This window comes from Dreissena polymorpha, chromosome 13, assembly GCF_020536995.1.
Source record: "Dreissena polymorpha isolate Duluth1 chromosome 13, UMN_Dpol_1.0, whole genome shotgun sequence".
Taxonomy (NCBI): Eukaryota; Metazoa; Mollusca; class Bivalvia; order Myida; family Dreissenidae; genus Dreissena; species Dreissena polymorpha.
The window spans coordinates 49,314,553-49,333,227 of NC_068367.1; the positions used below are offsets into that span (position 1 = coordinate 49,314,553).

General features: G+C 32.9%; 1 protein-coding gene across 1 annotated transcript; it reads right to left on the reverse strand.

The window, feature by feature from the left end:
- Nucleotides 1-1,185: 1,185 nt before the first annotated feature.
- LOC127856119 (3-ketoacyl-CoA thiolase B, peroxisomal-like) lies at nt 1,186-18,558 on the reverse strand. Its single transcript, XM_052392119.1, has 10 exons — nt 18,211-18,558; nt 17,475-17,623; nt 16,788-16,910; nt 14,664-14,765; nt 13,958-14,038; nt 11,015-11,111; nt 10,356-10,449; nt 9,170-9,349; nt 2,026-2,227; nt 1,186-1,303 (listed from the first exon to the last, which is right to left on the reverse strand). Exons 1-10 carry the CDS (start codon nt 18,382-18,384, stop codon nt 1,231-1,233), a joined length of 1,275 nt encoding a protein of 424 aa, XP_052248079.1. The 5' UTR covers nt 18,385-18,558; the 3' UTR covers nt 1,186-1,230.
- Between the last annotated feature and the right edge of the window lie 117 nt (nt 18,559-18,675).

Below are 18,675 nucleotides of genomic sequence, written 5' to 3' on the forward strand. Positions count from 1 at the left end.
ATAGCTGTGACTACAATCTGTGTAAATCGAACGCTTCAAGGGCATGTTTAAAATGCGGAGTCAGCAGGCCCAGTATTGAAAATCCGCAGCGTTCTGACTCTTCCTCGACTTATTCATAATCTTAAGATAACATGATTCGGAAGTGGCATGCTTTGAACGATCGATATACTAAAGAAAGAAAATAAAAAAAAGTGTAAACATCTTTTGGATAATTATGAATTTATTTGCAAAGGAAATCTGTCCCAAATTCCAAAAAAGGTACGGACCCATACATCGCCGTATTTTAAACGTGAAAGTTAAACATCTACCAGTGGAAGCGCTTGCTTGACCTGGATATTAACGGATTATTTATTTAGCCCTTTTGAATCGCTTCTACAGTTTACAAAACGATATCTATATCAAAATAATTATGTAATGTATTTATATCTGTGCTAATATAATAATATTAAAAAAAACGGTGCGGCAACGCCGTACCGCGGTGCGATTTTTTTCACGACATGCACCGCGATATACCGGTATACCGGTGAATCGTGACAGCCCTAGCTGGCATAGAATTGTTTATTTCTCTATAAATAAACATGCATACATCCACATGGTACAATGTATAGATTTAATCAAATTAAATATCAATATCACAATTAATAATATGACACAATAATATGTGAGCAAAATGTGAGCCAAAACATAAACTATTTGTAATGTTCATTTTCATTCATCAACCTTTCATTGCATTCATATATGGCATATAAAGTTAATTTAAAAATATTCAGTCCTATGATAAATATTTCTAAACCCCAATCAAACTAGAATCAGTCCTATTCATGACATTGCTAATTTCACCTGGCTTTCATGATGTGGAAGATAATTTTTTCCTCTAATTTTGTTTATATCAAAGTCAGAGGCTCTATCTACAGAATTAATTAAACAATTTAACAAAAGTAATAAATAAGGCATATATTCATTTTTTAGTGTGAAAAGCAATGTTTATACTTAAAATATTGCAAATAAGAAATATAAAATGTCATTAAACAATTATATAAGCGTGTACACCATAGTAGCCATGAAACAGCTTTTTAAGGATTTGAGGACTTCTAAGGCATGGACTTAATGTTGTGTTACACAATAAGGTGCTCGGTGGGTATTGTTCAAAGTTAACAAATACAATTGCTTATCATAAATGATTTATAGTAAATGTGTTGATGTCCCTGTTTTTCTCCTTGCAGAAGGCAGTCAAGGATTGTGTTCAAAAACAGCTGCAGCCCCCATTCCTGTCCCCATACACATGGACACCACCCCAAAAGACCTGAAATAATATTGGACTATTTTGTTCATTGACATTTATTGTGATTCATTAGCACACATTTCTGATTAATTAAATAACATTTGTTCATTAAGTGTTCTTAGCATAGCAAAATTGATTAATTAAACCTGCTTATAATGTTTGATTACCGTTCGAAAATACTGATATTCATTGATGTCATCTATAAACTTGGAAGTTTGCTTACTAGTTAATTTTGCATCAAATGGTTTTATTTTTAGTAAAAACTAATGTATTAATATTTGGCATTAATTTAAAATATGTGCATAACATAATACAGCATACCATTAAATATCTAAAATGGTTCTCTTCTACAACTTACCCTGAACAGACTGTCTATAGCATTTGACTAATGTACTCGGGTTACAGTTGTAAATTCCTGTTTTGAATTCTGGTAGAGATATTAAAAGACTTAACCCTTTCCCGTTCAAAAGCAAAATGAAAATGGCTATATGCAATCAACATAACCAGAACAGCAAGCAAGTAACTCGCAGCCTGTTCAGGTTTCATGTTTTTTGCGGCTTGCAAGTATCTTAGGGTGGGAAGTGAAGCTTTAAAAACTTGAATCAATTGAAAAAGGAATTAATTTTTTTAATTTTCTAAGGGACTTTAAATTTGTGTATCTGATTGATTAAGTGTAAACCTAATAAATATAAGACCTCAGGTACAGTAAGTTAACAGATGTTCAAGTATGAAATGAAACCCACCTCTTGCCTCTTCGTTTCAACTCGTGTAGCAAGGTGGCTATCATTCGAGCCCCTGTAGCCCCTAGGGGGTGCCCAAACGCTATGGCCCCACCTTTGGGATTCACTTTGTCAGCAGGGATCCCAAGTTTCTGAACGCAGTACACAGCTTGACTTGCGAAGGCTTCATTGATCTCAAATATGTCAACATCCGCTATCGTGAGACCTGGTTGGTTGATTGAAATATATGTGTCGTGTTCTGAGAAAACTCGGCTTTATTCGTGTGCGTAAAGTGTCGTCCCAGATTAGCCTGTGCAGTCCGTACAGGCTAATCAGGGACGACACTTTCTGCTTTAATGGTATTTTTAGTTTCAAGGAAGTCCCTCCTTATCCAGAAATCAAGTTTAGGCGGAAAGTGTCGTCCCTGATTAGCCTGTGTGGACTGCACAGGCTAATCTGGGACGACACTTTAAGCACATGCATTATGCCCAGTATTATCAGAACAAGACACATATAAGCCTCGCTCTGTGTAAACGGTGTTAAATGCATGTGTGTAGAGTGTTGTCCAAGATTAGCCTGTGCAGTCTACACAGGCTCATCAGAGACAACATTTTCTGCTTTATGATATTTTCTGTTTAAAGAAAGTCTCTTCAGCTAAAATCCAGTTTTGGCAGAAAGTGTTGTCCCTGAATAGACTGTGCGGACTCATATCTTTGAAAGAACCTTGATAATATATATCTTTGAAAGAACCTTGATAATATATATCTTTGAAAGAACCTTGATAATATATATCTTTGAAAGAACCGTGATAATATATATCTTTGAAAGAACCTTGATAATATATATCTTTGAAGGAACCTTGATAATATATCTTTGAAAGAACCTTGATAATATATATCTTTGAAAGAACCTTGATAATATATATATCTTTGAAAGAACCTTGATAATATATATCTTTGAAAGAACCTTGATAATAGATATCTTTGAAAGAACCTTGATAATATATATCTTTGAAAGAACCTTGATAATATATATCTTTGAAAGAACCTTGATAACATATATCTTTGAAAGAACCTTGATAATATATATCTTTGAAAGAACCTTGATAATATATATCTTTGAAAGAACCGTGATAATATATCTTTGAAAGAACCTTGATAATATATATCTTTGAAAGAACCTTGATAATATATATCTTTGAAAGAACCTTGATAATATATATCTTTGAAAGAACCTTGATAATATATATCTTTGAAAGAACCTTGATAATATATATCTTTGAAAGAACCTTGATAATATATATCTTTGAAAGAACCTTGATAATATATATCTTTGAAAGAACCTTGATAATATATATCTTTGAAAGAACCTTGATAATATATATCTTTGAAAGAACCTTGATAATATATATCTTTGAAAGAACCTTGATAATATATATCTTTGAAAGAACCTTGATAATATATCTTTGAAAGAACCTTGATAATATATCTTTGAAAGAACCTTGATAATATATATCTTTGAAAGAACCTTGATAATATATATCTTTGAAAGAACCTTGATAATATATATCTTTGAAAGAACCTTGATAATATATATCTTTGAAAGAACCTTGATAATATATATCTTTGAAAGAACCTTGATAATATATATCTTTGAAAGAACCTTGATAATATATATCTTTGAAAGAACCTTGATAATATATATCTTTGAAAGAACCTTGATAATATATATCTTTGAAAGAACCTTGATAATATATCTTTGAAAGAACCTTGATAATATATCTTTGAAAGAACCTTGATAATATATATCTTTGAAAGAATCTTGATAATATATATCTTTGAAAGAACCTTGATAATATATATCTTTGAAAGAACCTTGATAATATATCTTTGAAAGAACCTTGATAATATATCTTTGAAAGAACCTTGATAATATATATCTTTGAAAGAACCTTGATAATATATATCTTTGAAAGAACCTTGATAATATATCTTTGAAAGAACCTTGATAATATATCTTTGAAAGAACCTTGATAATATATATCTTTGAAAGAACCTTGATAATATATCTTTGAAAGAACCTTGATAATATATCTTTGAAAGAACCTTGATAATATATATCTTTGAAAGAACCTTGATAATATATATCTTTGAAAGAACCTTGATAATATATATCTTTGAAAGAACCTTGATAATATATATCTTTGAAAGAACCTTGATAATATATATCTTTGAAAGAACCTTGATAATATATATCTTTGAAAGAACCTTGATAATATATATCTTTGAAAGAACCTTGATTATATATATCTTTGAAAGAACCTTGATAATATATATCTTTGAAAGAACCTTGATAATATATATCTTTGAAAGAACCTTGATAATATATATCTTTGAAAGAACCTTGATAATATATATCTTTGAAAGAACCTTGATAATATATATCTTTGAAAGAACCTTGATAATATATATCTTTGAAAGAACCTTGATAATATATATCTTTGAAAGAACCTTGATAATATATATCTTTGAAAGAACCTTGATAATATATCTTTGAAAGAACCTTGATAATATATCTTTGAAAGAACCTTGATAATATATATCTTTGAAAGAACCTTGATAATATATATCTTTGAAAGAACCTTGATAATATATATCTTTGAAAGAACCTTGATAATATATCTTTGAAAGAACCTTGATAATATATCTTTGAAAGAACCTTGATAATATATATCTTTGAAAGAATCTTGATAATATATATCTTTGAAAGAACCTTGATAATATATATCTTTGAAAGAACCTTGATAATATATATCTTTGAAAGAACCTTGATAATATATCTTTGAAAGAACCTTGATAATATATATCTTTGAAAGAACCTTGAATATATATCTTGAAACTTGATATATCTTTGAAAGAACCTTGATAATATATCTTTGAAAGAACCTTGATAATATATCTTTGAAAGAACCTTGATATATATATCTTTGAAAGAACCTTGATAATATATCTTTGAAAGAACCTTGATAATATATATCTTTGAAAGAACCTTGATAATATATATCTTTGAAAGAACCTTGATAATATATATCTTTGAAAGAACCTTGATAATATATATCTTTGAAAGAACCTTGATAATATATATCTTTGAAAGAACCTTGATAATATATATCTTTGAAAGAACCTTGATAATATATATCTTTGAAAGAACCTTGATAATATATATCTTTGAAAGAACCTTGATTATATATATCTTTGAAAGAACCTTGATAATATATATCTTTGAAAGAACCTTGATAATATATATCTTTGAAAGAACCTTGATAATATATATCTTTGAAAGAACCTTGATAATATATATCTTTGAAAGAACCTTGATAATATATATCTTTGAAAGAACCTTGATAATATATATCTTTGAAAGACCTTGATAATATATATCTTTGAAAGAACCTTGATAATATATCTTTGAAAGAACCTTGATAATATATCTTTGAAAGAACCTTGATAATATATATCTTTGAAAGAACCTTGATAATATATATCTTTGAAAGAACTTTGATAATATATATCTTTGAAAGAACCTTGATAATATATCTTTGAAAGAACCTTGATAATATATATCTTTGAAAGAACCTTGATAATATATCTTTGAAAGAACCTTGATAATATATCTTTGAAAGAACCTTGATAATATATATCTTTGAAAGAACCTTGATAATATATATCTTTGAAAGAACCTTGATAATATATATCTTTGAAAGAACCTTGATTATATATATCTTTGAAAGAACCTTGATAATATATATCTTTGAAAGAACCTTGATAATATATATCTTTGAAAGAACCTTGATAATATATATCTTTGAAAGAACCTTGATAATATATATCTTTGAAAGAACCTTGATAATATATATCTTTGAAAGAACCTTGATACTCATATGGAATAAGACACGAAGTAGCCATGCAATACCAGCAATAAATAACTGTACATACTGGTATAACAAACTTGACAAAACTTGCTGTTGTTGTTGTTATATTCCCTGTTTGAAAATTCACTTGCGCAGTTCAACAGACATTTTTCATGTTAACTATTATTGTCATCACATAAAAACAATACTTTAAAATTATTCATCCTATCTTGTGTTCCTACTAAGTTTCATTGCTCTTTTCATTCTAAACGCCTTCAAAACTTTTACATGTATTTGACATGTTTTGTAGGAAAATTTTAACTTCAATTGTACTAAAATGAAAATATTTAACCTAATTTCTTATTTAAAATTGACCCAACCATTCAATAGAATGCTTACACATTTGTAAAATGAGAAAATCTTTTAAGTTTTAAACAGTTTAAAATAGAAAGACAGTTATAACAAGACTATTGCAAACCAATAAAAGTCCCCTACCGGTGAAACTCCACCATTTTCAGCAATATCTCTAGTCTATTTGTTGCCATAGAAACCAGAATAGTTGACGTAGGAACAAAATGAAATTAGAGTTTGTCACAGACGTGACGAATACCCCCACATGCCGCATTGACACAGAATATTTGCATGTTGTCTTCACAAAAAAAACAGCGGACACCATGCTCAATGTTTAAAACGCACTAAGTGACCCTGTGACCTGGTTTTTGACCCTGCCTGGCCCATGTTCGAACTTGACCTACACATCATCTAGATACAACTTATGACCAAGTGTGGTGAAGATCGGATGAAAACTACTTGAATTAGAGAGCAGACACCATGCTTAATGTGTAAAACTTACAAAGTGACCCAGTGACCTAGTTTTTGATCTGGCATGACCCATATTCGAACTTGACCTAGATATCATCTAGATACAACTTCTGACCAAGTTTGGTAAAGATAAGATGAAAACTACTTGAATTAGAGAGCAGACACCATGCTGAATGTGTAAAACGTACTAAGTGACCCAGTGACCTAGTTTTTGACCCGGCATGACCCATATTGGAACTTGACCTAGACATCATCTAGATACAATTTCTGACCAAGTGTGGTGAAGATCGGATGAAAACTACTTGAATTGGAGAACGGACACCATGCTCAATGTTTAAAACGCACTAAGTGACCTCGATACTTAGTTTTTGACCTGCCATGACCCATGTTCAGACTTGGCCTTGACATTATCTAGATACAACTTCTGACCAAATTTGGTGAAGCTCTGATGAAAACTACTTGAATTAGAGAGCAGACAACATGCTGAATGTTTAAAACGCACTAAGTGACCCCATGACCTAGTTTTTGACCCGGCAAGGCCCATGTTCGAGCCTGGCCTAGACATCATCTAGATACAACTTCTGACCAAGTTTGGTGAAGATCGGATGAAAACTACTTGAATTAGAGAGCGGACACGGACCGACAGACCGACCGACAGACTGACAAGCTCACTCCTATATACCCCCCTAAACTTCGTTTAGTGGGGGTTTAATGATGTGCATAATCTCCATATTGCCATCTGTCCATGTTTCAAGTTTCATAAAATGTGAAAAGTTATCGCAGGATCCAGAAAAGTGTGACACACCGACTGTCTGACTGACAGACTCACAGAGCGCAAACCTGTAGGGGACTAATAACAAGAGATTTTGGGAATATTGAATATTAAACAAGAGATGTGTTCGTCAGAAACACAATGCCCCCTACCGCGCCACTTTGAAATAAAATTTCTATTTATCATTTGGCAGGTATAGAAATCATCTATCTTTAAAGCTTATTACTTCCCTTGGATTTTGTCCAATCCAACCAGGGGGGGGGGGGTCTGTAGACAGTCAAAAATGACCGAGTCAGACATCACTGACAACCAAAGCCTGTGGTTTACCAAAGAGATCATAGCCAGATTTCATCATGTTTCTATGGACATTAGTCCACAGGTTTGTAATGAACCCTACCATTCACAAATTAGTACAGGAAAAAAATGATAATTATATCATTTAAAAAAAAACTCTGACATATCAATCATTTGAGTTATAAATAATCAAAATAAAAAATCTGTACAGTAACTGTGAAAAGATCTTAAATTCTTGGTAAGGAAATATATTATCAGAGATTTAAAATTATATAAATTACTTCCCTTGAAAATAATTGTCTAACAAATCTCTATTTTTAGTAGCAAATAATTAAAAGGTTACTACCTTGACTGTAGATTCACCACTCAAAATGTGCAGCTCCATGAGATACACATGCATGCCAAATATCAAGTAGCTATGTTCAATATTGAATAATTATCTCCCTTTAAAGCTTATTACTTCCCTTGGATTTGTATTTTTGACCTTAGACCCTGAAGGATGACCTTGACCTTTTACCACGATGTGTTTTGTCAGAAACACAATGCCGCCTACTGCGCCGCTTTGATTTATTTAACAAAAATATATAATTTGGCAGGTCAGATAATTATGTTCATTTAAAGCTTATTACTTTCCTTGGATTAGTTTTTTCGACCCCATGACCTAGTTTTTGACCCTGCATGACCCATATTCGAGCTTGACCTAGATATTGTCTAGATACAACTTCTGACCAAGTTGCGTAAAGATCGGATGAAAACTATTTGAATTAGAGAGCAGACACGAAAAGTGTGACAGACTGACAGACACACTGACTGACAGACTGATGGACAGTTCGAAAACTATATACCCCCTTTTCTTCGAAAGGGGGCATAAAAAAGATGTCCTAAAGTTTATTGTGTTAACCGACCCAAACAATTAAGGCACAATCGGAAGCAAAGTGAAAATGGCTTTGTGCAACCAGTGAAAAACCTGAACAGCATGCAAGCAACTTGCAGTCTGTTTACGTTTAATGCTATTTGCTGCTTATCAGTATCTTTGGGTTGAAAATTAAACCTTTAAAACTTAAATCTATTGAGAAAGTCGTTAACCCTTTCAGCGCTGGTACCGAATTTATAGGCCTTTGCAAACAGTTTGGATGCAGATGAGCCGCCACAGAATGTGGCGTCTCATCAGGATCCAAACTGTTTGCTATTCTGATAGCATTCTTAGAAAAAAAAACGATGAAAATGCTAATTTTTGAAATTCAGCAGACGCCATTTTAGCAGATGACAAATTTCCCAGCATGCAAAGGGTTAACCTTATTTGCTTGTCTAATGGACTACAACAGAGTCAAAATGGGTATCTAAGTGATTAAGGGTTATGTGATACATACCTGCCATTTTCAGTGCCACAGGTATGGCTGCTGCTGGGCCCACCCCCATCTCATCAGGAGGTACACCGGTCACTGCAAACGCCCGCAGAGTTCCGAGGATTGGAAGCCCGCGTTTATGGGCCTCAGCCCGACTTGCAACCAGAACGGCAGCTGCACCATCACTGGTCTGGCTAGAATTGCCTGAAATATGAGCCACATTGTGGGACAACTGGGCTTAATGCATGTCAGTAAGGTGTTGTCTCAGATGGCCACAAGGGCTTACCAGGGATGACACTTTCCGCTTTAATTGAATTTTTCAACTTAAGGAAGTCTCTTGTAAACGAAAATCAAGTCTTGGTGGAAAGAGACGTCCCATATGAGCCTGTGTAGGCTGCACAGGCTTATCTTGGACAACACATTTGGCACATGTATTTGGCCCAGTTTTCGTACGACACAGCTTATATACGAGACAAAAATATGGATTACACTCTATGTTCAGCAAAATGTTGACATTTTGAAGTGTTTTGAAATGGAAGAATAATTTTTTTAATCAAAATGTTGACATTGTTTGGTCTTTTTTTTAAAGGTTTTTACTCTTTAATGTAAAACCTTGGCCTGTCATAAAATGATGCTCACTTCAATGATTGCCCTAACAAAACTGTTAAAAGGTTATTAATTGCAAAAATTGTCCATACAAATTAATAGAGGTAAAATGTGAAAGGCTGGTTTGGAAAAACATTTTAAAGAATTAAGGAAAGTACACACATACAAGTTTAAGTTTTGTGATGAACTTACATAAAGAAACACATGTTGAAGCAAACTATTTAAACAATGTATGTTATTTTACATATTTATGACCTAGTACCTGGTAAACTGGGCTTAATGTATGTGTGTTAAGTGTAGTGCCAACTAGCCTGTGTAGTCTGCACAGGCTGATCAGGGATAACACTTGCAGCTTAAATACAATTTTTTTAAACAATCCTTTCTAAACAAAAATTCAGTATATACAGTTTAGCTTGTGTGAAATGCACAGGCTAATCTGGTACGTTTCTTTAAGCACATGCATTCCGCCAGGTTTTTAAAAAGACCAGTTCAAAAACATTTTTATCGCACTAAAATTTCCTTGAATCAAGTTGGCAAGAACAGACATTGATGGCTCTGGTTGCTTATACTGCTTAAAAACATGCAATTAGAGCCAATTAATTACCAGCGGTTGTGGATCCCCCCTGTTTGAAAGCAGGTTTCAGCTTGGACAACACTTCCATAGTTGTGTTCCCACGGATACCCTCATCCTCTGTCACCTAGAAGATAGTATACGAGTCCCACTCTGCGAAAAGGGGGTTCAATGCATGTGCGTAAAGTGTTGTCTAGAAATGGGCTTGATAAAACAGGTAAATAGGTATGTGGGTCAATAGCTATTCAAAGGCAATATTTTTTTATTTTCAACTGTTGGTATTGACAAAATTTTGCATTTTGTAAAGCTTTATTTTGACGCAGCAATCAATCAGCTGTGTATAACCTGAATCAATGATTTTCAAGCAAAAATAAAGATTTCTCAACACAATAAGTAATAGTAGTAAATATAATCTCTGCACTGGACCATAAAAGCCATTAAGCAATAATGTTTTGACCAGTGTCATGCAAAAACAGATCTTAAAACATATGCAGTAATAGTAGCTCCATTTAAGCCAGCGCATCCATTCAGTCTGGTCAGAGCTACCCTGCCCTCTTAAGACACAAAGAAAGCTTGCATGACTTTACAGCCAACAGTGCAGCTCCTGACGAGACTGCTCCACTGCGCAGGCTGGTCTGGAGTTATACTGGACACATAAAGAGTAAGAACCATTTTCTTATGGCAAGCTCTACCGTAATGGTGGTCTTGTCTCCGTTACTTCCCTCCACCTGTGCTGTGACTGCAATTATCTCCTCCTTAAAGAGGCCATTCTTTGTAGCAGCAGATGCCCTGTACATGTATAAGTAACTCATATAAGACAAGCTGGAAACATAAAGTACGGTATGGAAAACAAGATCTTTGTTTGTGAAGCACAATACCCCCTACTGCACTTGGAAGCGTAAAGCAGAATTTTAAGAGAAAATTGTTAAGTCCAAGTTGTAACTAGGTAAAACAAGAGCACAGCCCTGCAGGTGCGGATCGCTCATCTATTTTTCTTTTTAAAAGTGAAGGGACCTATCTCAATTTGAATCACAAAGGAGGGAGGGGTGGAGTGGAGAGAGTGTATAGTGTGGGTGTGTGGTCATTTATGACGTTATCTTCCAAAAATGCAAAAAAATGCAAAAAAAATCATGTTTAAAAAAATATATTGGGGGTGGGGCGGGGTATAGTGTGAGGTTGTGGTAGGGGTGGGGGGGGGGGCGTTGGGGATGGTTTGGGTGGAGTCTATTGTGGTATCAATCAAATCAAATCATAAATAAAGAAGTTATGGTAAATTTAATAATTTGACCTTGAGAGTCATGGTCATTTAAAGGTCAAGGTAAAATTCAACTTGCCAGGTACAGTACCCTCATGATAGCATGAAAGTATTTGAAGTTTGAAAGCAATAGCCTTGATACTTTAGAAGTAAAGTAAATCTAAACACAAAATTTAACCATATATTCAAAGTTACTAAGTCAAAAAAGGGCCATAAGTCCGTAAAAATGACAACCAGAATTATGCAACTTGTCCTTTACTGTCCCCTTATGATAGTTTGTGAGTGTTCCAAGTATGAAAGCAATATCTATGATACTTTAGGGGTAAAGTGGACCAAAACACAAAACTTAACCAAATTTTCAATTTTCTAAATATAAAGGGCCCATAATTCCGTCAAAATGCAAGTTAGAGTTACATAACTTTGCCTGCACAATTCCCTTATGATAGTTAGTAAGTGTTGCAAGTATGAAAGCAATAGCTTTGATACTTTAGGAATAAAGTGAACCTAAAAACAAAACTAACGAACGAAACTAAAACTTGATTTGTAAGTCATGTAGGTAGATTCAAACACCAAAAATAAGGTCAGTTTCTGAAAGTGTTTCAAAACCAATTTTAGAAAAGTGTAATTTAAAAGAAAAATTCTTGAAAACTGTTATTCTAGAGATGTCCAAGGCCTGTAACTCCGCTAACAATCAATAGACCATCAGGGATCGACAAATTTTTTTCAGCAACTTGCCTTGCAGGGCAAGCAGCTAAGAATTTCCACTTGCCCTGCTAAAATATGTACTTGCCCTGCAATTTAATGGAAAAAAAATCAGTAACTAATATGTTTTATTGTGATTTTCTATTGGTTATAAAATAGAACTGTTAAGTGTTAACTCATGAACTTCAATCAAGTTAATAAACTGTTTTAACACACTTTTAACTCATTTTTTTTTCATTTAGCGCAGTGTGCAATAATCAACATCCGGTAAATTTTTAATCGCCGATTAAACGTTGTTTTGTTTGGCAAAAATATTTTAAAACTTGAAACTTTAATCTTTGCCAAAAATGCCACTTGCCCTGCAGGACAAGCGCTGCCGGAATATTCACTCGTCCGGAGTCCATTTCTACTTGTAATTACGAGCAGGCGAGTGGATTTGTCGATCCCTGACCATATCAAATCTTGAACTTGATCTATCAGTTATGCAGGTAAATTCACATATCAAAGATCAGGTAAATATCTATTAGCATTTTGGAAAAGATGGACGGACAGACAAAAGAATGGACTGATGACTGACAGAAAGTCCGACTGATATAAGCCACCCTATTGAGCTATAAAAGATGTGTTCCATTTTTTGTTCCTAGTGCAATGTACAATGGAAATCATCTAAACCAGACATCCCAGGGCCATAAAAAAAGTTTCATTAGTAGGGTAGTAATTACGTACAGGCTTATCAGGATGAAGCTTTCAGCTTTTATGATATTTTTTGTTTTAAGAGTCTTTTCTTAGCAAAAATCAAGTTTAGGCGGAAAGTATCATCCCTGATTAGCCAGTGCAGACTTTCCTAAACCCAAATGTCCCAATTGTTTGCATCAATAAGTCTCTATATTGATTTGCATTTTTAACAGTTTGATTATTTAAAGTGTGTTTATTAATTTAGTGACACATTTATCTGCAGTTCACATAATTAAGCAATTAATTTATGTTTGCTTATAAGCAAATTTTATTATATAAAAATAGGCCGGTTTCCGAAATACATGGGGATTCTGGTATTGGGCATATTTTATTTAAGGAATATAAAGTGAAAACAAAACAGTACAAGAATGATTGCCCAATTGCAAGAACATTCTGGTTAAGAGAGGATCTGGTACAGAGGGTTGCCACTGTACATTCTGTCATTTAATCTTTTTTAACCCTTTCCCACTCAGAGGCAAAGTGAAAATGGCTATGTGAAAACAGCATAAAACCAGAACAGCATGCGAGTTACTCGCAGTCTGTTCATATTGTATGCTGTTTGCTGCTCATCAGTATCTAAGAATTGGAAATGAAGCCTTTAAAACTTGAATCTAGTAAGAAAGGTCTTTACTTGAATGTAACATAGACTTAAACTTTTAACTTTTAACATTAACATCTTAACAGTCTGTAAAGAGGCATCCACAAACTTTCACATTTTACTTTGAAGACATCCACAAACTTTCACATTTTACTTTGAAGACATCCACAAACTTTCACATTTTACTTTGAAGACATCAACAAACTTTCACATTGTACTTTGAAGACATCCACAAACTTTCACTTCAAAATTAAGTCAATAAATGGCACAATATGAATATCAGTAGGATATACATATATCTTTATCACAATAAGGATCTACAAAATCTCGTTATTTACAACATACTTCTGGTGTGACTGGAGAGCAAATGCATCTTGAGTCTCCCGTGAAATACCATATCTCTCTGCAACAATTTCTGAGGTTATACTGCAATAACAACATAACTGACAGTTTATTGTTAGGTGTTTCTTTTGCCGTTTTCAACAGTATTGAATTCAATCTCACACTTCTCCTTGTTTAGATGAATTACCAGTACTTTGTGAACAGTTACTAACAACGGCCCTAGAGAATTTCCAAATAAAATAATTTCCTGATCAATCAACACAAAATCAAAACAAAAGTTACATGACCAGGAAAGAAATCGAATCCTCTGACTTTAGTCCAATGTTATAACAAATAAGCTTGCCGCCCTTGTTATCAGCGAAATCTTTAGGATGACTAAGGAACACTAAGAAATTACTTTATATAGATTTTATGCCTATTGAGCAAGATAAATAGACTCTTAAAAATAGTTTAAACAAAAATGTGAATGTGTTCATTAATTGATTTGATATGTTACACAGCAGTATGTGATTTAATAGATCTGTAGTGTATTGCTTTGCAAAATGTTGTAAAACAAAATAGTTATAAAAATTCACTCAATATCAGTCAATATCTGAAAATTGTCATTTATTAATATGTACACATTTACAAAAGATATGATATTTGTATTTCAGACTATTTTTTTAGTCTACTAAAGTTTTATGGTGCATACAGATAATGATTTGCTTACCCCATAGGAATGAGGCTGTTTTTTGCGTCTTCAAAGTCCATAACCTTTGGATTTAAATCCCCAAAACCTTTTCCCATTTCGTCTCTGCTCATCATTTCAACACTGTGAAGAACAAATCAGGTTAACTTGCGAAAACTAGCGAGGTCAAGGACATTGACCTTTGTCAACAGTGTACTGACATTTGACTAGTTCTAATACAACAAGTTATAAAATAAATCCACAAATCAATACAATAACACATGTGTTCATTGCAGTTTTATATTTTTATTTATTTTTGTCTTATTTTAACCTAATACAATAGCCATTTACAAACAACAAATAAGCTAAATAATATTGACCAGTCGCCAAATTATCGATCGCTCCGCCCACATAGTCACGTGGTCTAGTGATTAGAAAACTCCGACAAGCAGATCGCAATTATAGCGGATTACGTGAGGGAAATTCTATATTTGTAATGATGCATTATGCTCTTTTCTATAATATAAATTATTAAAGCCGCACGCTAAACTAAACTGCTTTGTAAAACGTCAATACAATCATAAATACTTTAGAGAGAAGTGGCGAAATCAAAATAAATGAGTTAACGGCAGACTGGCTATCAGAAACGTTTCTTATACATATTATATAGGGAGTTATATATATATAATTTTGAAAATATTTTTATTAAATGCAAATTACATATCCATATCATGATGGTTTTTTTGTTTATTAAAAATGTTTAGATCTTTGTTTTATTGTGTTATTTTTAAAAAGACACCGATTTTTTTTATTTAGATATAAATTAAATTTTGATTGTAACCATAATTTAATACAGCCCTAATTTCGTGGTTTCATTAACAGATAGTCTAATATGCATTTTATTTCATTTATGTTTAATGCAAACCTGTTACATTTCACTATCAAAAAATGAAATGTTGGTATTACGGTGCTGTTCACGAACATTCGAATTGAATACATTTAGCATATTATGCATTTGCTTATTTATAACAAGATGGCCCTTATATGTTAATTGCAATTTTCACATTTCTTCCCGTATCAATATATGTTGTATTAGAAATGTTGTAGTTGTATTATAAGCCATACATTTTACACTTGAAATCGCTTTAAGCTGGCTAAGCCGCGTTGAAATCACCTTTTTGTTGTTTTTACTTTAGTTAAAACAATATTTAAGTTAACAATTTATAATGATTTCCCTTGTTAATGATCCACAGAAAATAAATATATGATTGGAAATCATTTAAGTAATTAAATAGTTTTCTTTTCTTGTGTACAGTATCTAACTATGCCTTAATGCTCCTTCATTCTGAGATCCACGCAACATACTGTTATTTATTAATCATCGACAATTACGCTGAGATTAATAAGCACGTGTGGCAATTATTATGTTGCCCAAACTGCTTAATAATAGTGTGCATCAAACGGTATAACACGTTTTATAGAACACACACCTGGTGTGGTTAAACTTTTTTTGTGTTTGTTTTCTCATTACTCGTTCATATGTTCAAGAAATAAAGATAAAATAATAACCTTTTATAAAGTATGTATAGCACCTACAATTTCGAATAATGATCGTACAGTAATGATCATGCATTTGATATAAAATCTGTGTAAACTCTTAAAATAACATCCATTCCATATGTACAACACGCTTTGTTTGTCGGACAAAATGGCGGCCAGATAAGCGTTGCTGAGGGGTGTGTGAAAAATCGATATCTGATTGGCTGATCTAAAAATGTGGGCGGAGCGATCGATACTTTGGCGACTGGTCAAATTCTTTTAAAGGTAAATTAAATGTCCCAGGAATGCCTATCAACATTCAAATGATCTAAAATTTGTTGTAATAATACCATAGAACAAACTTTGGGCTGTGGTACTGTATTGTTGTTTTCAAGGCCAATACACAAAAATTCCCTAATAACTGAGGTTAAAATATCATTACCATATTTAGGTTGGCTTACATTATTTTGTTTCGAAATTACTAAAATCCTGGGTGAAAAGGACTTGTTGTGCCAGATCAAATAATTACATTGTCTAATTATCATATTACTTTTCCAAATCAAGACATGCATTACCTGATATTTGTTTGGGAAATATACTATGTAAATAATGTGAAATTTCACATACCCTCCAGCCATACCAACTGGGTAGGCTTTATTCTTGATTCCTCCAGCAATGTTCATGAAGGCCTGAAGACCTGACCCACACTGTCTGTTAACTGAGGACACAGGAACTGTGTATGGGATCCCACTACAATTAATCAGACAAATAACGACGTTAGTTTACTAGAAATTTAATACCAAACTATCCATTGTTCAGCAAGAAGACCAAATAAATTGGAAAATGCATAAAAGTAACCATAGTCAGAAAACTTCTAACTTTAAATATATTAAAATCAAGAAATAAAAGGCATAATTTACATAGTAAATTGTGTTATTGAAGAAATCCTTAACAAAAATATTGTATCCATAGTTGCATAAATATGGTAGCCATAGTTGCATCCTAATAATTACATGTAGCTGATACCATATTTTACACTTTAAAACATACTTTATTTATCAGGATATTTATTTACAGATCATATAAGTATCAAGTATATAGCTTGACCATAAAAACACAAAAGAGAACAGGTACAAACTTCAAGTTTAAAATTATATAACAAAATAAAACAATGAACTTGGAGTCTAACGCCTAAATGCCTTATATATTACATGTCAGTTCACATGATTTTTTTTACAGTAACTATTTGACATCTTAATTTCATTTAACGTCTACTTAAGAAAATATTAAATAAGCTTCAAATTCAAATAAAACCTGTAAAACTGGGCAAATCTGGCGGTGACCGAGGCTTTTGAGTCGTTGACATTTCCAATGCATATATCACCAAGCTCATTGGCTGGAAAGTTCACGCTTTTCAAGACTCCAGTAAAGGCTGCAGATAACAAATCATCACCATGAGTGTCCTGAATATAACAGAAAATGTTGCTGATATAAGGATGATGTCTACAATCACGTCTAATATCAATTTAGACTATTGATTGCAGTGTGTTAATTGGCACTATTGTTGTAATGATCCAACTCCCTCCAGATTGCTGCCGAAGGTACTCATTAAAGCTCAAAGCATCCAAGAAGAACTAGTCCGCACTATAACAGAAGAGGTTGCTGATAGAACATAAATACACCTACAATGTTTATACTAAATTTAGAGGCCTTAGGGATGAGTACTGGATCAAACATTAGTGTGTTTGTAAACGGTTTTGCTTGTGTTTTAAATGGCTTTTTAATAAATCCATTCCCAAGATATACATATAGAAAAAGTTGATGGGTAAATCTGATTTTTAACAGGTATGTAGTAGCATGTAGAAATTCATGAACCATAATAGCCAAATTAATAACCCATTTATACAAAGGCGATACTAGTTCATTACTTAAACAAGTTCTGGTTGCAATAACTTAAAATGTTGCTTACATACTTGTTAACTTTGTGTGAACATGTCTAATCAATGCCATAAAACCTGTTAAAAGAACTTTAAGTTTCTTTACAGCAAACCTTGAAGACTCCTTTTCTTGACTTTCCAATGGGTGTTCTGAGGGCTGCAACAACAACAACGTCCTCTGGGCTGAAAGTGAATCTAGGCAAGGAACCTGAAACCTCCTGTTTGCAAATGTCACTCTTAATTATACCACTATGTAAGTGCTGGGCTATCACACCTAACCTCTCCATAATTGGTTCTGTCAAAATCAAAAATAGTGTAAATATAAATTTCTGTCAGCTCGTTTGAACCTTCACTATCGAAATGTCAAATTTTAGATCGCCTGTGTCATAAATTGGCACCTGTGTCATAAATTAGCACGTTGTTTTTCTTTAGTTCATAAACCACTTTATAAACGGAAATCTACTTTCGATTTGCTATTCGGAATGTCTTTGACTTTTACGTGAAGAAAAAATAATGTATACGGGGTAACTTTAAATTCTAACGATAACGATGCAGTTAAGCGAACGTTTTTACTTATG